The sequence below is a fragment of the Mizuhopecten yessoensis genome, unplaced genomic scaffold, assembly GCF_002113885.1.
Source record: "Mizuhopecten yessoensis strain PY_sf001 unplaced genomic scaffold, ASM211388v2 scaffold3575, whole genome shotgun sequence".
In the NCBI taxonomy this organism is placed as follows: Eukaryota; Metazoa; Mollusca; class Bivalvia; order Pectinida; family Pectinidae; genus Mizuhopecten; species Mizuhopecten yessoensis.
Genome location: NW_018405113.1, coordinates 1,250,070 through 1,277,996, shown reverse-complemented (window position 1 = coordinate 1,277,996; position 27,927 = coordinate 1,250,070). Strand labels below are relative to the sequence as shown.

The window sequence follows — 27,927 nt, the reverse complement described above, 5'->3', positions numbered from 1 at the left end:
CCCACCTCTAGCTTGATTGGCTCGGCGGAAACACCCGAGTGTAGGTGTGTTTTAGTTCCCAGACTAACACACAGGACTAAAACACAGTCAGGCCAAGTGGGGATATATTCGATTTAACCAATTACTTTTATATAGAGTAAAAAAAGTAGAGGTATAATAAATGTTAATGTCAGATATTGCATGCTTTGTCGTCAACAGATGGAAATAGACGTCCAATTATTTATCCAAAATACTTCATTCGGGTCACTTCGGTATTAATGAAGATACATCCGATTTTGTAACAGAACATATCATACATTGCAAATTACGTTGAGCTTGCATATTTACATATATTGTTTATGAATAAAGAAAACGAGGAAAAGAATGCATGAACATCCTGATTCACTCGTAATCGAAATTCATTTTATCGGCCAAGTCACTCATCTTTTCTTTATAGACTTTATCAAACTTTTCATTCTGTGCCACGGTGAGCATGTTCTTCCATTCACCAACGATTCCTGCGTAATAAATAAAAAATAGAAATATATTTTCATATTGGATAGGCTTTTCAATATCAGAACACAGCAACATCATGTAAACATCAAAACTGGAGACCATTTTACTTTTTTTCTTCCAAATAGTTTTCTTTAATGTCTATTGATGTCCATTATATATCAGAAAATATATATAATTGTGTTTACATTCTCCGGTTCCCTCCCAAATAACAATCTCCGGGCCAACAGGAGTGATTAAAGATAAGTTTGTATTTAAACTAAATTGTAGTCCAGATTTACGTTTCCATGTGTTTACAAGATCATAACTGGTACAAAAATGCTTTAAAAAAATGTTTTAAAATAAAAAATGGAAAAAACCCCAGAAACAACATAAATCTAAAATATGATTAAAGAAAGTTGTTTTTTTATATAATACAATGTGGGTTCCAGATTTAAAATAATCAAAACGATATATTATATTCTGTCCCCTAAATATCAATTATGTCCCGTTATTGTCCTACTCAGGAACTGATTCATTAAAAAATGAAGTTCAAGTGACCACATATACAAACGCAATAGCATTCCTCAGTAAATCATCTATTTGTATGGTACAGATAAACATTCGAAAATTCGTTATATGTTAATGTCAGGTAATACATGCTTTGTCGACAGCAGATGAAATAGACGTCCTGTGGTCCTATGATACTCGTACGCTATATATATTTATTAATTTATAAATTTTATAAAATTATAAAGGTGGGTCAACATTTAGCCCCCACTTTAATTTCTTTTATTCTTTTGCCATATGTAGATTCATAATTACTACTGATAACCGTAGTGGACCTCCTTGCATAACTCCAGGTTGAGTGACGGGGTATCCTAACAAAATGACAGATAAATGTCACAGGCGAATGATATTTTAAAAATTAACTAGGATAGTGTACAATGTATAAAATTACTGTTATTGTGATACTAAATATGTCATATTGGTATACATGCAGTCAGCGTAATGATACTTTTAATTAGAAAAACCTTTTCACAAAATTTAAAATATAAACAACATGGTCAACTTGCCTTTATATAGTTACAATGTTAGTCTATATATTAAACTTCTTTAAAAACTCTCCATATACATATTCTGTCTACAGAATTATTTTTTGTAAAATCAAAACCGGTAAAGAACTTTTTTAGCATGCCAAACGTGATCAAGGGCCAATTTCACATAATCATGGAGATTTGATTATCAATGTTTATCATGGTAAATACCGATACTTTTTCTGTTTTTGTATCATACCAAAACACTTAATGATGTAACGCATGTTTTCAAGTTATGTGCAGCAGTTATGTATATGCTCATGCATATGCATTCTGCCAAAGTAATCTTCCCTCTGGCGAACAACTTAAGGTTGAGATTGTGTTATAGACAAAGATTTGCAATTAAATATACACAATAAAATGATCTTAATAGTTAAACTATTATACACTAAATTATACCCCCGCAACGAAGTAAGGGGTATGCTGGAATAAGCTTGTCTGTCCGTAAATAAAGTTTGTCCGGACAACTCCTTCTAAAGTAATGGACCTATCAACAAAAGTTTCCTGAAATTGTGCATCCATGTATTATATTTTACATTCTGACCCTTTCTTTTTACAAAATTATAACACTTTGTTGAAAATTCCTTGTCCGGACATGTCCTCATAAACTACTGGGCCGATTTCAATGAAAGATTACAGATAAAGTAATTACCCCTGATGTCGTGCATCAAGGTGGTATATTTTTTTCATTTCGACCATTTTTAAGGAGTTATGGCCCTTTGTTATAAATCTTTGTCTCGACAACTCTTCCTTAACTACTAGGACGATTTCAGCAGAACTGAATCATCTGGGCTTACACGATTTGGTATACAAGTATGTTTTGGCATGGGGAAGGAGTACAGGAAGTATGTAAGTGACCTATAAACTTAAATAATTACTGGTGGGAAACTATGGATTGCGGTATTAATTAACCTTTGGCTTACAGTTCTAGTTATTATTTTATTTTGCCTATTGCCCATTTATTAAACAAAATATGAAGGGACATTACACTATTTTATATCGTTAACTCTAAACAAATAAAGCAATGAAAGATATCCTTGTCTTACTCCCCATACAAACATTATATTTTGGAGAATTTGAGTTATGTTACCTTGAACGAAGGTTAAGGTCATCAACGTTTACAAAACTTAAATCCATTCACATTAACCACTTCCTTACCATATATCAAGACCCAATGAACTTTGGTCATGAAGAAACAAATGTTAAAGAAAAGGTGGAAAGGAAGTTATGTTCTTTTTTTGAATCAAAAGTGTTACATCACAAAATTACCGGTTGTCAAATATTTGGAAATTCCTGACGTTAAAAGATATCTTTGGTAGCCAACTTTTAAGCAAGTATGAAAAATAGATTTGTTTTAGAACTATGTAAATTAACGTGTCATAAATGGAAATTTACTCATTTGTATTGACATTTCACATACTTATCTGCTTAAATCTTCAATAAGAAGAACAATTCTTTCTTAAAATGTTGTAATATTTGGTATCAAAATAACAGTTGGAATATGTTGCACACGACGATGATATAATTGTATAGAAATTGTGTCATGTAAATGCTCGAGGATGAACTGTATTACCGCACCTTTAACAACCACACAGGTGTAAATCAATGAGGTCCCATTTATCATAAAATGACTTTTGAAACTAACTGTTCCTGATTGAAGATTCCTATACCCATGCCTTTTTGGATGTATCTTGTTTTGAAATTCCAAGCGGAGGCCAACGTTATTGTTAAATCTCCATAGTCGTTGACCCCACCTTTAACAGATTTATGCATTTTACAGATTTTTTTACAAATGAAAAAGTGTTCACAAATGACCAATGTAAAGGTAGGTTTAATGCTTTGAAAAGTGCAGTGACATCTGTATGTTTTCACATCAAGTAGCTATGCTATTGAGACAAACACACGGATGCTGGGACTTTTATTCACGATGACCACATTTTTGTTCTAAATTGTCGATATACAGAGAATAATTTGACACACAGCTACCTATTTCTAAATAGAAAACGAGGGTTTCAATATTAAGTATTACAGAGGATATAATGAATATGTCATTATGATGTATTTACCTTTCTTATATATCGGCATCCTTCCTTTATCTCCAAGATGTTTCCACAGCTCACTCTCACCTGCACTTGTTGCGTGCTCCTTCTTTAGATTGTCAAATGCAACAGTTTGCTCCACCTTTTTCAGAAAACTTTCCTCGCGATCGACTTCTAAAAAGTCTGCTATCTTTACGATATTCTGATACAGGTTCTGAGTTAAGAACAGGAAGAAAAAAACAAACAACAGACCCATCGTCAACAGACAAGAACAACATTTCATGTCAATAACAACAGCAATAAATCAGAAGAAAAGAAATCATTAAATAGTTTGCATTTGATATCAGTATATCTAAATAATATGTAAATGACATATTTTGTATCATTCAAATGACTTTTGACCAGTACGTCATTTTTGGAAAAAATAAGAAAACTTTTTTTTATAAACATTAACAGATCAAAAGATTCCGTCCATATGCTGTACCTAATTTAAAACAAATAGTTTATATTCATTTACTTAATGACCTATTTTTAGATACGATGCAAAATATCTATGCTTTACTTTTTTGTTCTATATCTAATTTATTCAAAAGCAATGACTATACACCATTGAAACTTCAGACATCCAATTTTGTTAGAAGAATATAACTACTGATTGAATATTCATAGTAGGTGTTCTACCTGTTTTAGATCTTCAAATCTGAGACACAATATCTTCAGATTAGAATTGGTCAACATCGCAGTGTTCCATTCCGTCGTGTGTGTAAACCATGATCCACCAGATCCAATAACTTTATGAAATAGGAAGAAGAACGACATTTGGCTAAGTTTATATTATATAACTTAGATAAAAACTAGAAACATTGAAATTTGCTCGCATTATATCATCTTGCACGATGAAATAAAAAAATAATATCTGCAATTTGTCATTATGAGATGAAACAGTAGATGTTATGTGAATGTAAGTTATCATCAAGTCGGAATCCATCTTGAATATGCAGAATATGTGAACGTGAGATGTGAAAACGGTTGAATCGTTGAATCAAAACAAATAGTATAACTAAAAAAGAAAAAAACTAACACTCTTCAGATAAAAATGCGTTAACATATCCATCCATATTCCCACTGTAAGAAGTGTTTTCGATTTTCGATTGAAAGGTGAAGTATGAACAGGCAGCGTCCTTTGGATTCCGAAGCACGTAAATGATTTTCAGTTGTCCAGCTTTTGCAGCCTTAGGGATGAATGGGTATGTCAGATGCGTATGAAACATTCTTGGAGATGTCATCTCGTCAATGATTCCAATGTCCTGAAATTCCATCATCTCTGGTGTTCCCGAGTATTGAAGATTCTTTGTTTGTATCATTCTGGCCGTATTGAACACCCAATGCGTACCTTAAAGTGTAACGCCAATAAAACATAAATCAGTTCTCATAATGAACACAATTTTATTCAAAAACCTTTATGTTATATCCTCAGTATAACGGCTGTTTAAGATAATGTGTATTTGTAGAAAGACAAAACCCATGAAAACATAAATCTGACAGGACTATATCGTTTAGACATTGTTTATTTTAATTATAACTCTAGAAATGAAAATCCAGGAAAGCGCCCATTAAATAAATTAGCAAGTCGATAAAGAAACCAAAACAGAGAAACTATTAAATGAACTCTCCGGTCATTTCGCCCATTTAGACTAAAAAATCTATAATAATAGAATAGTTTTATGAAGTGATCCAAACCATATGTTGAAATATAAAAACGGAAAAAAATGTCTATGATATTCTTAATCACGTTACTTTATACCGTATGGCAACAAGAATTAATTTTTATGTAAAACTTTCACACAACAGCAAACTTATAGACAATTGTAATATGCAGATGTAAACCAAACTTATCGATTGCGTTAAAACCAAAATTGCAACATCGATGGTTGGATTGTTCTCAATACAATGTTAGGAGAATATAACCTTTAATAATTGAATGATTTCATTATCCACTCCGAAATAATAATAAAAAGAAGTTAAGTTTGGCCGTATTAAAACAAATCGAACATGCATTTATTCATTCATGTTTGTCTTACAAATATAAACAAGAGAATACCAGAGTAACAACAAACTTGCAATTCGAATTAAAACAAATATTAACAAAGTGTTTAAGACTCTTAAAATGTACAAAGAATGAAAAGACCAGAAGGGCCAAAAGGGTAGGCGTTTTCCAATTCAACGACGTCACCAGTCATTTAAAACTAGGTAAAATCCTAGCAATATAAAGTCGTCATATGGAGTCCCAGGGTAGTGACAATGGAAAATCAAAGCACACTAAAAAGCATTATAAAAACATCAACCTTAATGAGATAATGATGACGAAAAACAAAACTTAATTTTGTTTCGTTTGTGATACTAGATCCAAGGTTGGATATTTCATCGTCACGTGTAGTGGTCTAAACCCGGCGGTGATATATCGAGAAAGTTTTTGTAACAAAAACAAAACGATCTTTATGATAAAATATAGCAGTTCCACTTATCAGGCCATACTATCCTGTTAGCTGCTTTTGATAAGCTCTAATGTGTTTAGTTTCTGTTTTACGCTTCAGACCAAAAACAACATATTGCCTAGAGGGGTTGTTATGTCGAAACGAACAAGCTGTCCCAGAAGAAAATTCCAACTACGCTGCTTTTAAAGTTAATGCTGCTTTTAAACCTACTTTTGAGATCCAAGGTGTAGACTCTGCTGGCAGATTTCGCAGTCCCTTAGGTTTACCATAACCTTGGTGGTCACATTAATTTTGAAATGATCAAATACTACTCTAATGTTTGAAATGCATTATGGTTTAAAGATTTTTACACACCTTCCCGTCTGTTTAATACGAAAGCCGATTAGTACCACACGAAAAATCAATGTGACCTAATTATTACTAGTTGTGTGATCTCATTGTTACAAATACGCTATCTCGTTATTACCATTTTCTGCACATTTACATAAGTTTAGGTGCGGTAATAAGCATACAATATAAATACCGCACAGACCATTCCTACGGAGTAGGGTTTTAAATATAAGCTCTCTTAAACCAAATTTCCCTAGATAATGCTAAATGTATCTTAGTGTAACACTAACAGGAGAGAAAAATAAAAAATGCACAGCCAGACTGGCATTCAAACCCTTGACTCTCTAACAGCCACCTGGTCACCGGCGAACAACCCAATCCAATTCTGCTACTTTCCTCCCTTCCTCGCTAAAGTCTTAGATCGACCTCGAACACTCACGGGACTTGGCCTTTACCACCTTCCTAGTGTCTATTTATTTTGGCACAACATGAGCTACCTGGTGGAAGGCAAATGACCCAGTCCAGCTTCACTAGTCTTCATAAGTATGGTTATGGTAAATATATAGAATATAGCTTTCTGGAGTGTTATAGATACAAGATTAATTACGCGATATGTGGTTAATTAATATAACTTCAGTCAAAAAATATATTTCCACATTAAATAGCTTCTGACTGCTTGTCATAACAAGACACAAAAAGTTGTCATTAAAATACAAGATTGAGAGATTTTGTTATAACTTGCTAGATCAGCCGTTTTGCACACTTTCCCCCCAGTTGGTGTACATGTAATAATCGTTTGTTTTGAAACTCAGGACACATACAATGCATGTGCAAAATATCAACTCTGTTTATGTATTGATAACGGTGGAGAAGAGTTAAAAATGCATTTGTTTGATTTTTTTTTGAATTTTGGCGGGAAAATGAACATATTTCAAAGTGGCATATCTTTGTCATTTTTAATTCTATACCTTGAAACTTTCCACATACCTTCATTAGATTGTGGTCGTTAAGATGTGATTAAAAATGAACAACTTATGATATTTTTATATTTGACCTATATTTGACCCTATACCGAGGCCTTAAACTTGACATATTCTCTGATAACATGTCAAGGGAAAAAGCTAGCCCCGACAAAATCTACAAGAACTGTTAAGCGTTCATGCAGTACAACGAACGCGTTTGAAGATATGGTCGTTCGAAAAATGTTAGGAAAACCTTCTATGTATAGATATGTGACTTTGACCTTTGACATTATGATCTTAATAGTTTTCAAAACAATTTAAAGTTGATGTCCTCTATTACATACTGAAATAAGAAGGTTATATCTGTTTCCGTTCATGAGATAAACTGTTAACAAGATCTTGGGAAATTATACTAAGACTAATAAAAAAAACCATAACGAAAATAATAGCTAAGGAAAAAACATAACGAAAACAATAGGTAAGGTAAAAACATAACGATAACAATAGGGATTTTCATCCGAAATGGAAATACCTAATACAAGTATGCATGGCCCCACCCATGGAGACTCAGTCCCTAGGTCATACTATTGAAAACATTGAGATCCTGACAACTCAACAAATATTGCAGAGCTGGGAAACTTACAAATTTGCGAGACGGAGTGATACATATTTAATTTGTGGCATGAAGCCCCATTCTTGCAAACAGTACTTGCGTTTTGTTGATCTTCTTTGTGCAACTTTTGACTTAAGCCATGTGTTGTCAAGTACCAAAAAAATAATTATTTGCAGAGTAATTTAACTTTTTGTCCAAGCCATAACCTCTATAATTTTTTTATTTAGGGCAATCTTACATCATGGATTGGCACATACTACTAAGCCCCGTACTTGCAGAGTTCCCGTCTTTTGAACGCAATAGCTGGGAGATGAAAGTGGTTTTGTGTTCCGAGTTCACAGCAGACCCATAGTCAATCACAATGAAAATCACTATATATATAAGCCTATGGGAATCACTGACTTCATCGACCTATTTGTCTGTGATGTTATTTCCAATGCTATTTGATATTCAATGACAAGTATAGATGTGAGCAATAAGTGTTTTGTTTTCTTACTTACATTTTTTCCTGCATTATTACACATATATTTCTTTAACTTCACATAAATATATGAGTACATTCTCTTGGTAAGGGTATGGTCGAGCAAAATTTAATTAGGTCTATTAAAAAATCTTAATCTCATAAACCTATTGTGTGTATATTCTAATTTCTATGATTTTTTAAGTGAGTTTTTCTTTGGAACTAATAAAGTTATTTAAAGTACCAGTATATACTTACATTAATGCAAATGAATGACCTTCACCCATATTAGAGGTCACAAGGGTAAAATATGTCAAAATAAACGACTTCTCCAAACTAAAAGTTTGTTTATGTGAATGACCTTTACACATTTTCAAGGTCACATTTTGTAAGTTATGTATAAATCATCTTAGTAATAAAAGGTCTAGAGTAGTAATATTTGGCAAGATGCATTTTGCGATATAGGACTATGCACTTTCTTACATTTATTGTACTCGATTGACTTTCAAGGTCAAAGGAGTCAGTCGTGTTTGAATCTTTTAACAAGTTCTTTTGAATGACTTTGAGTCTATACACTGATATTTTGCTTGTAGTTTTATTTTAATCCACATTTAAGGTTACAGTTTACAGATTTATACATATACCAGGTGAGTGATACAGGCCCAATAGCGTCTTATTCAAATAGGATGCACATTAAAATCGTTTGTACAGTATACCTCTCTGTGTCATCTGTAGCAAAATGGGCTGTAAATTCGTTCAGTAATGATGAAGAGTCGAACCATCTTATAACATGTAAGATAATTGGTATCAATAGAGAGCAGCACTTTGGTCAAAAGTACATTTGAGGTCAAATCTTACGATTCGGGTAACACCGTGCATTGGTTGACGAGGGACTGTGAGGTTGTAGATAGGGTTATCCATCCTAAAAAACACACCAATAAGTCCACATGTGTTGTCAAGTGTGTTATGTAACACATCATTTAAACCATGCGTTGATCTACGAGGCGCTATAAATCTAGATTTTTATGGAGGTTTATAAAGTAAACATTCTTCCATGTTCTCAACTTTATCATACACATAAAAAACACACTTGTCGCATGCATAGCTCAATGCAATTTGACACTGACCACGGGTCAAGGCTAATAAAATGCAAAGCAAATCATCTGTACACTTTGAACAATTAAACGGCTAATACATGCATAACAATATAATTGCTGGGCATAAAGATCAAGGTGAGTGATACAGACCCTCTGAGTCTCTTGTTGTATTTTTCGTTTTTTTTGTGACATGGCAAATATTCAGTAATGTGTGGTTCTTTCTGTTAACAAAAAATAAAGAAAGCCTAAAGGCACTAAAGGAAATAACTTATTTCGGACAAACTTTGCAGTGCAATATAAGCACACTATAGTGGTGACGACAGATGCAAAAACTAATCAATCCTTAACGCGGATGTTCTTTTAATCTTTAAAAGCCTTTATCGTGTTAAGGCTAAAACTGGCATCAAATGGTCACTGTGACATATCGACAAACGTTTCAACAATGACTAACATTTCAAATACATCGTACTAGAATATATAATTATAAAGTAACTTGATGGCAAGAAAGCATAACTAATAAAGGATGATATAAGCCTGTCTGCCTATATATTTCATTTTACAACTTTTAAATACCAATTCTCTGTATCCATCAAACCAAGTTGGGCACGAGTGGTCACCAATTTTGTTGAAACTTTCTGATAACAAACATTGATATAAGATATGATTTTTGTTTTGTTTATGTCACACTGTATGTTGTTTGGTTACCATGGCAACAGAGGTATAATTTTAGAAAAAGATGATTTTTGGGATTCTCTGCTTAGAGTCACTTATATATTATATAAAATGTTTGTTAAAGTTAAGATCATTTTTTACAATTGACAAATAAAAGTTCAATAACTTTTAAATACTTTTTTCTCATACTTTACACCAATTGTTTCTTCTATCCAGGTTAACAGTATGAATTTGGGCATTTTTAAAGCAATTTTGTATTACCTTCCTTCATCATTTATGCAAAAAACGCATCCGTTCCTGTATAAAGTAAATAAACTTTTATTTAAGTTAATTTATATTTCTTATAAATGTAAAAACATTTTTAGGGCTAATTAGATTTTTGTCAGAAATAAGTAATGAAAATGCATTAAGTTGGCTTGAATTTGGCAAGAGTTCCTCCCCTTTGCATAAATTGGCTTGAATTTTTCAAGAGTTACTCCTCTTTGCAGAACTCTCTAGATTTGTTTACAACCACAATTCATTCTACTATATGTTACTACCAAAGGAAAAATGAAATGAAATTATTTTAAAACTTTGCGCAGGGTCTGGTTCTTATTTTATATTATAGGTCTATTCAAACTGAACGTAGAGTGAGCTGGAAAGTACCTCGTGACCTTCATATAAGAAAGATAGTTTCATTTGAATGTCACTACCCTGCATGTATAGGGGAAAATACCAAAAATCACAAAATATCACTACTCAAGCCTCATCACTCATTGTGTCCTGCTACCAATACAAACTTGGAAACTGTGTCAAATAAAATTTAATCACTAGAATAGATATTGTTGAACAATTCTATTAAAACAAATGTACATATCTGTCATAGATAACGGACTTTGTATCTTGTATTGTATATTAAAGATGAAGTTTAAACCCAAATTTTATATTGATTTTTCAAAAGCTGAACAAATTAGAGTCATTTTCATACCCCTACCTTCAGCCAGGAGCCAGTTTTCAACATATGTATTCCGTCTTTGCGTATTGCAGAGGTATCTGCTCTTGTGAGCAGGTATTGATTGTTACGTCACTTGTTTATGAGAGTAACGTCATCAATCTTTGAGAAAACGACGTAATTTTCTCGCACAAACCAATGACGTAACAATCAATACCTGCTCCCAAGAGAAGATAACTCTGCGATACGCAAAGACAGAATAGGGTCACCATATAAACATTGTTGTTTATAACACAATGATGACGGAATACTTCCAACGACTTTATCATGATAAAAAGCAGTCAACAGGCTTTTGATTTCCATAATTTTATTATGATCACTTTAAATTTGTAGGTCTGGGGGCGTTATTATTAATTAAAAATAAAATGTTCTAATTTTGTGCAGTCTGAAAGACCACTTTTAAAGATCACATTGGTATAGACACACAGGGGGTCATTATGTACTTAGCAGGTTATTAGTGGTCAAGTGGTAAATGGTGTTCTGGGGTACAGTTTAGTGGAGGTCTACCTCAAAGTATTAAAGGGAGCATACAGGGCACTGACATCTATAATTGAAACTACTTTTGCATGGTTGTCACTCAAACAATGTTACAAAACATTAAAATATGAAAAATATGTGCTTTGTGATAAATCAATTTTTGAATAGAGTTTCAGATTTTAAATCTATATTTTATGAAAAGTTATAACCAATTGCTTAAAAGTTCAAAAACTATAAAGTTTTGAAAGTTGATACTTCATAAATATGAAGGTGAAATATATATGTACAACATTACAAAAAAGATATTTCAATAATTAAACTTGTTTACAATTGACAATAACTTTAATGTGCTTAGGCACCCCTCACTTTCTCCACAAAATGAGGTCCAAACCAGGAGCGGTATGACGTTTTTTCAACTAAGAGCAACAAATGCAAATAAATTATTTCCAAAGATACAGATGTTTGATTACCATTCAAAATTAAACATGAATTATGCTGAATTTGACTTTTTATCATCAAATGTGTCATTCAGGAGGAATTTTCTTGGATGTAATCAAATCTTGGCACCTGCCCCTGCATAAGTTGCAAAATTTCATTTACCTGTGCTTAAAAAAGCATACCAAAATATTTAAACTTTTCGTTAACAGTGATCGAAGAAAAAAAAGTATGAAAAGGTCGTCTTGCTGATGATTTCAATGAAATATTGTAAAATACCAAGATATATTGGGTAGGGGTTACCAATGTATGCAAGTTGGTTCAAACTTGGTATTATAATTGATTTAAATTGTCACTATACATAACCAGAAAGCTACATTACACATATATGACTTGCTACATTTTTTGAGTGGGAGGGGAAGGGGGCTCAATGGTTTTGTGGTAGCATGCTCCCCTTGAGTGTGCTAGGTCTTGGGTTCGAACCCCCGGCGGGTCAAACCAAAGCATGGTGATTATAATCAGAATGAATGATCAATCAATTAGATTTTGGCATCACAGTAGCAAAAAAGTAATGTTGAGGAAAATTTGAAAATAAAGTTTAAACATTTCAAATATGAATATATAAAATTGAAGAACGAAAAACGTTAAAAATGGGGAATTGTCCCTTCATTTTCACACCTCCAAATCAAAGGAACAGAATTAGCAATTATCGGTCGGTGCTTTAAAATTAATCGTATAAAAATACATGTCATGGTACATGTTTTTTTTGCATTAAGGTAAATCAACTGTATTTAAAATAGAATGACAAGGATATCATACATATAAGTGATAGATTAATTGGTAAATTCATCTGATGCAAATCTATCAGAAATGGGAAAATAGTGAAAACTTGTTTAAACATCAGGTTTATGTGAGTAAATGTTTTATTATGAAATTCTAAATTAAACTTTATTTTGTCTGGGTCAACATTTTACTATCCCTCAGAATCACATTTGGCATTTCTGTAACATTTCAACTCTATGTCCCCTGGTTTAGTCCTAAACTATTCTCTTTTATTCAGGAGGTAACTGTATTGTATTTTACGCTTTGTGGACGTAAATGATACATTTTACTGTCACAAATTGACACAAAGCTTAAAATACAGTACAGTTACCTTGCATTTCCAATTTAATGCAATACTAAACAAAATATCTAGAGAAGACAACAAGGGGTCCAAGTGGTAAAGATGTTGAGTCCATGTGTGTCCATTTATTAGTGCAACTATTTATTTAACCTGAAACATAATAATAATTTTAATTTCTTCAGTAAAGTGGCAGGGAGTTACATTTCTCTCTTTTAATCAAAATTTAACTAACAGAGGTAAAATATACACATGTATGCTATCCTTTTTGGGTTTGTCAGGGATTGGGAGTGATTTCTAACAATTTATTCCATTTCTTCCAAGAATTTTCCATTTTAAAAGCAGTATCCACTCCTTTGCCTATAGAAATATATTTTTGAATTCTGTAGTGATCTATAATAGCATTTTTTAAAGCATGAATTGATAGAGTTTGTTGCAAGCATCTTGATCTATAGATATACTGTTTCATTATTAGTAGTATAAGGTTATCAGTTGTATAGTAAGTACTTTTATAGTTATGCATGCCAAAAATGAAAGTTTCCTTATTAAAAGTAAATGGAATAAATAATGCGTCTAATAAAAATTCAAAGTTCTGAAAGAATGACTGTACTTTTTCACACTCCCATAGCATATGAACTATTGTTTCTATTTCTGTTTTACAAAAAAAGCAGTAAGGAGTTTCTACTAATCCTATCTTAAATATATGCGAATTGGTAGCACATTATGATCATAGAAACACTTCCAGTACAAAAGGTTTACATCGGACAGTTTTGGGATTCGTTCATGCTACAAATTTGGATGAAATCAGGTAAAAAAAGTTTTAGGTAGGCAGTTTTATTTATTTAACATGTTCATTGGGAAAATATGACATATTGGAATACAATATAGCTGCTCCCTGAATCCTTGTAAGAAGACCCATAGTTACGGCATGCAGATTGTGGAATTTACGCAGTGTGATGCCACTCAAATCCAATGATACAACACATTGCATTAGAAAGTGTACTTACACATTTGAGACCACTAAAAAAAAAACAAATATTTTGAAAAAGAGAAAGGTAAAATTGAAGTTCAATTTAGTTAAATGGCTTCTATAGTATGACATTTCATCAGCAAAGGTCATTGAGTTTCCACAGTAACCAATTTGAAATGGAATTTCTGATATACTGATTTGTCTATCTAAACAATAGACAACAATAAGAAGAATACAATTGTTACAAGGGGATTTTACACCAGATCTGATTAGATCCTGCATCAGAGAAATCTAAGTGAACAGCACATCAATTCTTTTAATTCTACAAATCAAATTATACTAACTTTAAGAATAAAATAGGCCTCTTTAACAGACTACTGTCATGAAAAGCACTATTCATGATATATTTGTTGCATTTACAAACAAAAAAAGGATATATATGTTATTCATAGATTTTCAGATTTATTTCCATGCAAATATCATGTACTTCGAAATTAGTGTAGATCGTATGATATAATTAAAATGTTACCATGGTTACCAATCTCTAAATACAAGTTTCTTATTTTAACATGAATGCAAGTCAGCCCAAAGTCATTCTGTCTCTATATTTTTGGTAGTTTCTCTTCCTTTTAATTTAAAGAATTACAAATTTTCACATTTTTTCATGAAATAGCAATTTTTGACAGACCTGTTTCCATAGCAACAGATAGTTTATTTGGTATTTTGTTGTATCTCTCTTATATAAAATATATAATAAGAAAATAAAGATGAAATAAAGAGTTTGTTTGAACTTTCAATTACATTTTATTTGAAAAACCCCTGAAACAAATGTGAAATTAGCAATTTTAGTTTCCATGGTTACACCCCTTGGCAACAATTCCCCCAAGAATTTTATTGCGTATATTGAAACTAGAATATGCCTCCTTATTGGAAAGTATAATGTCCTATTTGAATATGGATGCATACGTTTGCTTTACTTCCTTATAGCTGTTTGACCCTGCCATTTATCAGGTGGTTAGGTAAGGATAACATTTTTTTTTAATTAATTTTAAATTAAGTCTTTGTGTGCAATTTGAATGATATTAATATATAGCATTGGCATTTAAACCAAGACAGTGGCATTTTAACGGATATAGATGCCTGAAGTTCACCTTTTCATAGTGGAGGGAAAAATAAAATTCTCCGTTGCCATGGCAACCATTGTCCATAGCAACCATCGTCCATAGCAACCATATGTTTATATATTTTTTTATTTATATATAAAAGTGTGACAACTGACAAAGTTTGAAGCTTTTCTGAGACTAGGCGTGCCTCACCCTATATCTGACATGGTTGATATTTACAGAGAATCCATGTGCATAAAAGGGCATTATTATATATATATGATCTTTCCGTTAGCTTGTTTAACATAACTAAACATAATATATATAATATTAATAAATAGATAGCAAACGAGATATCTTCCCTCCCATACATCAGATATACACCTCCCATACATCAGCTATACATCTCCAATAAATCAGGTACACATCTCACATACATCAGATAAACACCTTCCATACATCAGAAGTATACCTCCCATACGTCAGGTAAACACCTTCCATGCATGAGGTATACACATCCCATACATCAGATATACACCTCCCATACATCAGGAATACACCTCACATTCATCAGGTATACACCTCCCATACATCAGATATACACCTCCCATACATCAGATATACACCTCCCATACATAAGATATACACCTCTTATACATCAGGTATACACCTCCCATACATCAGATATACACCTTCCATACATCAGGAATACACCTCCCATAATCAGGTTTACGCCTCACAAACATCAGATATACAGCTTCCATACATCAGAATTATACCTCCCATACATCAGGTAAACACCTCCCATAATCAGGTATACACCTCCCATACATCAGATATACACCTTCCATACATCAGATATACACCTCCTATACATCAGGTAAACACTTCCCATGCATGAGGTATACACCTCCAATACATCAGAGATACACCTCCCATACATCAGATATACACCTCCCATACATGCGGTATATGACTCCTATACATCAGGTATACACCTCCCATACATAGGATAAACACCTCCTATTCATCAGATATACACCTTCCATACATCAGCAATACATCTCCCATTCATAAGATATACACCTCTTATGCATCAGGTATACACCTCCCATACATCAGATATACACCTACCATACATCAGGTATACACTTCCCATAAATCAGGTACACACCTTCCATACATCAGATATACACCTCCCATAAATCAGGTACACGCCTCACATACATCAGATATACACCTTCCATACATCAGAAGTATACCTCCCATACGTCAGGTAAACACCTTCCATGCATGAGGTATAAACCTCCCATACATCAGATATACACCTCCAATACATCAGTTATACACCTCCATACAACATATACACACCTCCTATGCATCAGGTATACACCTCCCATACATCAGGTATACACCTCCCATACATCAGCTATACATCTCCCATACATCAGATATACATCTACTATACATCAGATATACACCTCTTATACATGAGGTATACACCTCCCATACATCAGATATACACCTACCATACAACAGATATACAACTCTTATACATCAGGTATATACCTCCCATACATCAGATTAACACATTTTATACATCAAGTATACACCTCCCATAATCAGGTATATACCTCACATACATCAGATATACACCTTCCATACATCAGAAGTATACCTCCCATACGTCAGGTAAACACCTTCCATGCATGAGGTATAAACCTCCCATACATCAGATATACACCTCCAATACATCAGGTATACACTTCCATACAACATATACACACCTCCTATGCATCAGGTATACACCTCCCATACATCAGGTATACACCTCCCATACATCAGATTAACACATTTTATACATCAAGTATACACCTCCTATAATCAGGTATATACCTCACATACATCAGATATACACCTCTTATACATGAGGTATATACCTCACATACATCAGATATACACCTACCATACAACAGATATACAACTCTTATACATCAGGTATATACCTCCCATACATCAGATTAACACATTTTATACATCAAGTATACACCTCCCATAATCAGGTATATACCTCACATACATCAGATATAAACCTTCCATAAATCAGAAGTATACCTCCCATACGTCAGGTAAACACCTTCCATGCATGAGGTATAAACTTCCTATACATCAGATATAAACCTCCCATACATCAGATATACACCTCCTTTACATCAGATATACACCTCCATACATCATATACACACCTCCTATGCATCAGGTATACACCTCCCATACATCAGATATACACCTTTCAAACATTTGGTATAAACCTTCCTTAAATCAGGTAGACACCTCACATACATCAAATATACACCTTCCAAACATCAGAAGTATACCTCCCATACGTCAGGTAAACAACTTCCATGCATGAGGTATAAACCTCCCATACATCATGTATACACCTCCTATACATCAGGTATACACTTTCCATACATCAGAAGTACACCTCTTATACATTAGTTATACACCTTCCATACATCAGATATACACCTTCCATACATCAGGTATACACCTAACATACATCAGATATACACCTACCATACATCAGATATACTACTCCAATACATCAGGTATACACCTCCTATACATCAGATATACATCTCCCATACATCATGTATACACCTCCTATACATCAGGTATACACTTTCCATACATCAGAAGTACACCTCTTATACATTAGTTATACACCTTCCATACATCAGATATACACCTTCCATACATCAGATATACACCTACCATACATCAGATATACACCTACCATACATCAGATATACTACTCCTATACATCAGGTATACACCTCCCATACATCAGATATACATCTCCCATACATCAGATATACACCTCTTATGCAACAGATATACACCTCCCATACATCAGATATACACCTTCAATACATCAGGTATACACCTCCCATAAATAAGGTACACACCTCACATACATCATATATACACCTCCTATACATCAGGTATACACCTTCCATACATCAGATATACACCTATACATCAGGTATACACCTCCCATACATCAGATATACATCTCCCATTCATTAGATATACACCTCTTATGCATCAGATATACACCTCCCATACGTCAGGTAAACACCTTTCATGCATGAGGTATAAACCTCCCATAGATCAGATATACACCTCCCATACATCAGGTATACACCTCCCATACATCAGCTATACATCTCCCATACATCAGATATAAATCTCCTCTACATCAGATATACACCTCTTATGCATGAGGTATACACCTCCCATACATCAGATATACACCTCCCATACAACAGATATACAACTCTTATACATCAGGTATACACCTCCAATACATCAGATTTACACCTCCCATACATGCGGTATACACCTCCTATACATCAGATATACACCTCCCATACATCAGCTATACAACTCCCATACATCAGATATACATCTCCTATACATCAGATATACACCTCTTATGTATCAGGTATACACCTCCCATACATCAGATTTACACCTTCCATACATCAGGTATACACCTCCCATAAATCAGGAACACACCTCCCATACATCAGATATACACCTCTTATGCAGCAGGTATACATCCCCCAAACATCAGATATTCACCTCCTATACGTCAATTATACACCTCCCATGCATCAGATATACACCTCCCATACATCAGATATATACCTCCCATACACAAGGTATACACCTCTCATACAACAGGTATACACCTTCCAAACATCAGAAGTACACCCCCATACATCAGGTATACGCCTTCCATACATCAGAACTACACCTCCCATACACCAGGTATCCCTATACATCAAGTATCCACATATCAGTTATACATGAGGAATACAACTCCCATTAATCATGTCCGTATTATCTGTAGGTAAGGTATTAGTATACCTCATATATATAAGACTTGTCTGACTTGTTCATATTGATCACATGCCTAAGAAATATAACATCATGTTGCTATATTGTGTTGGAGTTTTCCAATCATGTTCCCTTATTGTATCCACTCTAGAACAAGAAGCTCAGGGACATTTATTAATAGCTCATCGGGAATTTTATGTTTGATTCAAAGCTGTTGATAACCTTTCACTATTCAAGAAATATCAGCTTGGAGATCTCAACAATATTCATGTTATGACCCACGGAGTAAGTCCACAGGGGTGGGGAGGGCTCCATTAAAAGCACTATTTTGGTAGCATGCTTGTGTTTTCTCTACATGCCCAGCAACTTACCGGTATGGAAGGGACCTGAACTGGTTTCTTGTAAAACTTTGGGACTAAGCCCCTAGCGGCAAGGTTGGACCATGGATCAAATCCAGTAAGCATGGATGTGTTGAGATGGTACATGGTGGGGGAATTTAAGCATTTAAAGTACACATAGCTTTACACCCAAATTTCCTCTATTGGCACCCCAATGTTCTGGCTTAATGTCTGCTTTGCCTCAGTGTTTTTCAGACCTGAGATATGCTAAAATTAAAGTCCGATCAATTGCTACTATTAAAGTCTGATCACTTATTCAGAAGATGAAGCTCGGAGTGAAATAATATTCATCTTTGGAAAACAAAGAATTGTGTTTCAATACAGTAAAGGTGAAACATTACATTAAAATGTTTAAACATCCTTTACATGAGTTAAATACCTACTTAACTTTAGGTATACACCTCGATCCATTACGTATAGTCATTCCATATACATCAATACACACCGTCTACAACACTGCACACTCTGTACAAAAGGTATGCAGACACTGTACACACACTTTAAGTCAAGTACAGCTTGTGCATGGTATGACATACACACCATATATTTATATACAAGTTTGGGTATGTAATTATGGTTTTCGTTCAGATGGTGTGCACACCATGGACACATTCTTTTTTATGTACAGTGCACCTTCTGGAACATGAGTCAATACACTATTATATATAACCGAGATGATACATACAGGTAGCTTATGCTGTGAGGCTGTATAAGCATGATACCAATACCTCATAAATGATGACTTTTCATGAGGTAAATGTAATGGTATGAGCTTATTATGCAGTTTTCTCCAGACCACTGGACTTGGTTGATCGTCGGCGATTGGGAGAAAGTCCTTTTTCAGTTCGGAGGGTCCTCGAATCAAACCCCAGTCAGGACTTTGCATTTCTCTTTCTCCAGTTAGAAAATTGCTAACCCTTGTTTCAAGCACTTGGTGAATATTAATGTTAATAGTCGTGTAATCGAGGGCGAAGACTAAAGGACCGAGGAATGTAGTGGAACTGGACTAGATTACAGTGGTTCAATACAAATGTCTGAAATACACATATGCTTTACTGATATGGGTCACAGCACACATAAACATACACATGTAAGACACATACGCTATACTACGCCGACAGAACACTGACTTCCGTCAGTGAGATGAAACCCCTAAGGGCGGATTCATGTAGGCGCGAAACCCGTCATCCATCCATCCATCCATACGCTATACTGATATGGGTCACAGCACAAATAAACATGCACATGTGTGACGTACACATGCTCTATACTTTTATTGGTCACAGCACACTAAACATACAAATGTGTGAAGTACACATACTCTATACTGATAAGGGTCACATCGCACATAAACATACAAATATGTGAAGTACACATACGCTAAACTGATATGGGTAACAGCACAAATAAATAAACAAGTGCATGTTATGTGTACGGTGTCCTATATCAGTATAGCATATGTGTATTTCAGACATTTGTAACGAACCCCCTGTGACTAAATTGAACATTGACTATTTTTTATGGAACAGTTGGTACTGTAACAAAGAGCGTATGTGGTATCGACAGACACAGTGTTTATGAATGAACATTGATTCACTGTGCCTAAATTTATGTAAACATGCGAAGAAATCGAGGATAAAATTGATGGGTGTATTGACAGACGAGACTATTACCCGTGGATGAAACTGTCATTTAAATTTTAAAGCCTAGCTATATACAGTACCACGAATCAAAGCAAATGTAAAATGATCTGTATTCAGCAAACAGTGTATGGTTACATTCACTGTATTTGTTAAATGTTCACCACACAAATGACCTGTAGGTAATGTGTCGTTACTGAAGTATATCCCGGGTTTCCTCTAGCCACGCCATCAGATTTGACACGATCTATGAGGCGCCATAAACTATATGGAGGCTTTGGGAGTAAACAGTCTTTCATGTTCTCAAATTGATCATATACATAAAAATACACTCTTCAGGCGCGTAGCTGGGATATAAATCTTGTGTAGGCACTAGAGCAACTTGCTGAAAAATGTCTATTGTTTTAAATTTAACGACAGCAGTTTTTAATAAAATGAATTGATAGGTGTACCAGTACATTTTGTGACTAAATATACAGATAGCACGAACTTATATATGAATGAGTGGTAGTGATTTAAATGTAAGGTGTTCAGCAGGAGTTTCCAACTAGTTCTCACTGAGAATATTTATGAAATGATTTTAAAGTAGAGTAATCACTGATTGTTATCCAAAAAACTATAAACTAAATTTAAGCTCTTATTGATTGGAGAGTGGTTCTAGGAAGAAAAAGAAGACTACCGATGCGTAAACGAAGTGTGAACTCAAAATCGAAAAAACTAGGGCAAAAGTTGAGCAAATGCATGGATACCCTTGAAAAAATACAATAAAAATAAGATCAGTTATTCCGGAAGAGTAAGTGTCTTCTGTATTGAATATAGGTCAAAGATATATATATATTACGTCCACAAAGCGAGAACTGGGGTAGTGACAACAAAACCACACTAAGGAGCATAATCAACAACATCGACCATCGATCACACAAAAATGTGTGTCCTGGCATTTAGAGGTTCTCCATGCAAACATTCCCCAGACGGCCCTCCTACGTGTACATAATGACATAGCTTCTCCATTGGATAACAAGTGCAGAGCGGTGCTTGTCATGCTAGATTTGTCAGCTACATTTGACGTCATCGACAATGGCATACTTTATAAACGTCTGGAGTACTCTCATTTGTCGTCGACATAGCCTTCGCTATCATTGCTTTGGCTGATGACACACAAATTTGCATGGTCATCAAACCACAGGACAGTTGGGATACAAATACAGAAAATCTGAAAGCCTGTTTGACAGATATCAGTACCTGGGTGAACGCCAACATGCTAAAGCTGAATCAGAAAAAGACAGAACAAATAGTCTTTTCCCCAAAGTGTCAGCAAACACTGGCTCTCCAGCTCAAGTTCGGTGCCAGAATTGTTGAGACTGTCCCAGCTGTTAATAACAGTAACAATAGTTTACTGAACATGGAGAAACAAGTGAACGCTATTGTCAAAAAGGGTCCAGAACACTGCAGCACGGTTGGTTACTCGTACTCGAAAGAAAGAGCACATCACACCTGTGCTATATTCATTGCACTGGCTACCTGTACGATACAGGTCGCGGAACAAAAAATGTTGTTGCACACATACAAGGCACTGTGTGGAACAGCTCCCCAGTACGTACAAGAGCTTGTTACCCTGTATCAGCCGTCACGATCACTACGGTCGGAGTCAGAATTATTGTTTTGTGTTCCAAAATCTCGTTCTGTGACGTATGGAAACCGGTGCTTGAGGAGGGTTTCGGCCACGTTGTAGAATAGCTTACCATTTGCTATTAGAAAGTCAAATACCCTGGTCAAATTCAAGGAAGACATCAAAACTCACCTCTTCACGTCTGCATTTTAGGCTCTTTGCAAAGACGTCATGTAAATACCACCCTTTATTTATTCATTTATGTGCACATTGCAATGATTATATGCTTGGTTAATGTATAAAAGTGATTGTAAGCGTTTGTTTTTTGTTTCACAATTATAACTAATATATATAATACTATTATCCATATGGTGTAAAGCGCTTTAGAGTTATTTTACAAATTATATAGGGCGCTATATAAATGTTGTTTATTATTTATTATTATTATTAGAGAATTAACACATATGCTACCACTTCTTTTGATGGCAATACCTATATTTATATATTTATTTATTATTCATATACTTTTCATTCCACTAAATATCCTAAACATAGAGACGTTTATAAAAGACAATTTGCGCGAGATATATCGTTTATAAAATAATATGCAAGTGATTTCTAACAAAAGACACATTTCTTTGGCCAAAGGAACAAAGGACACGATTTTTTTTTACACATTTTAACTTACTAAAGCAGTTGTGAAATCATTGCTCTGAAAGGGTACATACATTTCCATTGCTTTATTATAAATTATAACAATATATATTCGTAACAGGAACCGTTACACCATAAGGTGCCGAAACTAACCGAGTTGTCGCAAGTGATGCATCAGAAAATGATCGCAATGCCATAATACTAGGGTTGTCAAACCGGTCTTATTTTTGTAATCAGGTACTCGAACAATCTACCGATCGAGTAACCGGTTAATCGGTCAATTGGTAGTGAAATAATTAAACAGCAAGACATACATTATCTGTTTGGAAAATGTTCTATCGAAAACGAATTTACACCACAAACATACATGTATATATTAGTTTGCATGATAGGTTACTCGTGTATTTCAAGGTTAAAGGGGCTGGTCGGGGACAAAATGTCATATTTGCTAAAATGGCATACACATGTTTAAAATACCTTCTTATGAAATTTACCGATTCAAATTTTGCTGAAATTCACTCCCGAAAAGTAAAAAATATAATTATATTAAAGAAATCCTAAATCGTCACCTGACAGTCTAAAACTCTCAATTGACCCAGATCAGTGATGTAATTTTACCGCACGCGCGTCATCAACAAAGCCAAATGTAAACATCGCGACGAAATAAAAAGATGCATGCAAAAGTCATGACAGGCACGAGGTATCAATACCGTTATATATAACAACAACATATAGGTAGGAATACTACACTTGCATCATACATGACCTTTGAAAACAATTATTTACGTATGGTGTTGCTGTCTTGTCCGCTAGTTGAGTCCAACATGGCACGTAACGGCGTGATATTGTTGTTATCTTCATTGCCTCACTTTCGAAACAACCACGTGACATATATAAATAGATCTGCGCCAAATTTACGCGGGGCTTTCCCGAGATTTCAGTGGTCAAAACTGGACATTGCAAGCAGAACTCGACCATCATATTGCCGTAGTATAACCATTCGAAGGCCAGAGAACGCATTTAGACCCATTTATTTTGTAATTTTCCCCCGACCAGCCCCTTTAACACATGAAATAGTTGCATGTAACCTCAGTAAGTATATTTCATCGACAACGAATGTCGTAATGCAGTAAGACGGATTCAATTACTCGAAATCATATGCGGTAATATTATTCTTTAGAATAAAATTTGCTTTACAAACATTTTAAGACATGCTTGCTCATTCAAGTGTGTACTCTTCAGATTACCTTTACATCTCGCATGTCAAGGCGCGTTCTATCTCAGAAAGCTGATATTTCACAGCTTTGTATTCTGTCTTCCTTTTAAAATGTGTTCAGACCTTTTAATTTGTTGTCGACACCTCTTTGTCAGTATTTAAATTAGAGAACAAAATGAACACTAACATGTAATCCCCAAACACTGTTTTTATTACAAAACTTTCCAATTTTGGTCGCATCTATACAAATACAGATAGTTTGTAGGTTTAAGCCAAGGAAACATGGGGCCCCCAAAAAGGGTAAGTAAATGTCCGACTTTTCGGATAAGGATTTTGGTACCCGGTTCGTGGTCTTTCGCCCGAGTAACCGGTTAACCGGCTAACGGTGACAACCCTACATAATACATATACATACCAAATCTATAACATCGGTCAATATCTAAATGTCGACCAATCAGGACCCGACCTAACACAGACATTTTGTCAAATAATAAAATCTACGCAGATCGCAGTAGTGTGCTTAGTGACACTGCACACTTAAATAGGAGTATTGGACAATGTATAAATTTCGACTATTCAGAAGTCAGTCTACAGCAGCAATTTTGCAGGCCTTTTCCCCCCATCTTCAAGAACATGATTAAAATATGCAATTAAACAACTTCTATTGTGGTCCATAAATCAGAGCAGAAATTGTTATAGCCTGAAATGACTCAACAAACGATAGGTCATGGTTTAGATTTGTTGGAAACTTAACCTCGAATATCATTAGTGACTACATGTATTATATGTAACTGCAGTACACCTCTATTACTATGATACTTGTATCCCCCTGTACAACCACGCATGCTTATACACTAAATCTGTGTATGTTACATATCTGTGTATACCATTGTAAGTCAAAGGTGTTAAGATAAAGTAAAACAAGAAGTCCAGAGGGCCTGTATCGCTCACCTGGATAATAAAGCAACCATGGGAAATTATTCTTATTACAAACAATCCCTCCAATGGTACAGAAGAAGGAGTATTTTAAAGAGTTAAACCTCAAATCCCCATATTGAGCCCCGCAACTCAACAAAATTAAGACCCCTTTGCCCAAAGATACCCTATGCTCAATTCGGATAAAATCCCTTAAATGATACATGAGCAGGATTTTAAAGATTTAAACCTCTATTTTTACTTTTGACCCCCGCCCTTCTGTACCCAGTGGGGCAACACCCACCGTTTATAAATGATCAAAACCTTTTTTGCGCAGGGATGCTCCAGACCAAATAAGGATAAAATCCCATTATCCCTACGGTATAAGCGGGCATCGTTTATACAAAATTGAGTCCCCTTGGACAAAGGATGTTCCAGACTACATAAGGGTGAAATCCCTTTATCCCTATGGTAAAAGAAGGATTTCAAAGGTTTTACATCTATTGCCCCTTTTGGGCCCCGCTTCTCTGCCTCCAGGCGGGCCACACCCACCGTTTATACAAAATGAGTCCCCTTGGCCTAGAATGTTCCAGGCCAAATTCAGTCTGAATCTGCTGGGTCGTTCAGGACAAGTAGTATTTTAAAGGAAAAGTTGACGGATGGACGGACGGACGGATGGACAAGCTGATTCCAGTATAACTCCCCTAACTACGTTGCGGGGGTATAAAATGAATAATACAAAGGCAGAGACAGGTAGAGTGAAGCTTCGTAATGTAGTGTAAAATCTCTATCATACTAAATACATTAATTAACCATTACAAACTTACCTGAACGTGGGAATGTACAAAGAAGAACATCATCTGTCCTGCACTGAAACGATGCTATGGCCTTCAGCTGATCGGAAACATTACCCCGGGTATCTCTGTCGAACGTTCGACCCAGACACCGCTTGAATATGATGGTATTTCCCTGGTCATCCATCTTATGAACAAGTTCCATATTGATTCGATACGTCACCAAAAGCGTTAGTTGAAATTGAAAAGAGCTATGGCGGGTTTCCTATGCCTATTTCCCCAAAATTGTGATCCACCAATGCGCGCGTACCACGGTGTACTGTATGACGATTGGTTGGTTGATGGGTTTTACGTCTACCCTTTGAGGTCGGACAGCTCATCAGATCCGGTCCGGACAACCTGTCACAGCGGCTGCGGTTCACGGAACGACGTCATTAGTGTAGTCCCTCAGGTATTTTTTATTCAGGTAGCTCTATCGGAATCCTGTGTCTAAATATAGATTATTATTAACAGACGAATTTTAGGCCGAGAGTATTAAAACATGCGTTTCATATGGTGGCTTATATATGACATTTCGTCTTTTTGCTTCGTCGCTCGCCAAAAAACACCAAGCGTGAAAACGAAATAACAAAAAGACGAAAACCCGCCAAAGCAAAATTACGAAATACGCCAGAGCACCATGGCGGAAAACTGCCCGTATTTCTCAAAGTCGACATTTTTGAAAACGGAAAAACTATCGAGGAGTAAATAATTTTTAGTAACGAAAATGCATTGAATAGATATAAAAACAATTGATAATGCAGTTTTGAACTGTTGATATATAGCTACATTCACCATATCTATGAAAGTGACGGGGTTTCCCAGATGTTTCTTGGTTTAAAACAGTTTGTATTTCCATATTTGTCTATGGCGTTTTAGCCTATTGTGTAACGCAGCTAGCTTGTGACAAGAAGAAGTGAACGGTGTAGGTTCGAATACACGTTCAGGTAAACTTTGTTTTAATATAGAGGCATGTGATCATTTTTTCTTAATTAAGTGATAAAATATTTTTCAAATCAAAGGAACATTTTATTGATATTTTAAAAACATATCTTAATTAAGTGATAACATATTTTTCAAATCAAAAGAACCTTTTATTGATATTTTAATAACATATTTTAATTAACTGATAAAATATTTTTAAAATCAAAGGAACATTTTATTGATATTTTCATGACATACCTTAATTAAATGATAAAATATTTTTCAAATCAATGGAACATTTTATTGATATTTTAATAACATACCTATAACGTGATTTATCTTCTACGGATTCAAGTCAACAAATCCCTGTACGCGTGTACAGTACAGCAACGCTTTGTAGTTAACACATAATTTTGAAATATATAAAATCAGTTTTACCCTCCAATTGGCACGATTATTTAAACACAAACAAATGATGCCGAAATACGAAATATATG

The 27,927-nt window shown here is 34.7% G+C and overlaps 1 protein-coding gene across 2 annotated transcripts; it reads right to left on the bottom strand.

The window, feature by feature from the left end:
* Window positions 1-92: 92 nt before the first annotated feature.
* Window positions 93-26,914, bottom strand: LOC110447727 (sulfotransferase 1C3-like). 2 transcript variants are annotated; one of them, XM_021493611.1, is made up of 5 exons: window positions 26,501-26,914; window positions 4,689-5,000; window positions 4,289-4,398; window positions 3,635-3,833; window positions 93-497 (listed from the first exon to the last, which is right to left on the bottom strand). In XM_021493611.1, the coding sequence occupies exons 1-5, from the start codon at window positions 26,670-26,672 to the stop codon at window positions 382-384; spliced, it is 909 nt and encodes a 302-aa protein (XP_021349286.1). In that variant the 5' UTR covers window positions 26,673-26,914; the 3' UTR covers window positions 93-381. The 2 variants fall into 2 exon arrangements, with proteins under 2 accessions (XP_021349286.1, XP_021349287.1); XM_021493612.1 differs by having other exon boundaries at window positions 3,635-3,821; window positions 26,501-26,913.
* Between the last annotated feature and the right edge of the window lie 1,013 nt (window positions 26,915-27,927).

Bases quoted from the DNA above. Each gene is read 5' to 3' on its own strand.
- LOC110447727 (XM_021493611.1), bottom strand. From the start codon at position 26,672: ATGGAACTTGTTCATAAGATGGATGACCAGGGAAATACCATCATATTC. The intron at 4,399-4,688 runs GTTAGTTTTTTT...TATTTCATAAAG, and splicing joins CGCATTTTTATCTGAAGAGT to TTATTGGATCTGGTGGATCA. The intron at 498-3,634 runs GTAAATACATCA...TTTATTACGCAG, and splicing joins GATGCCGATATATAAGAAAG to GAATCGTTGGTGAATGGAAG.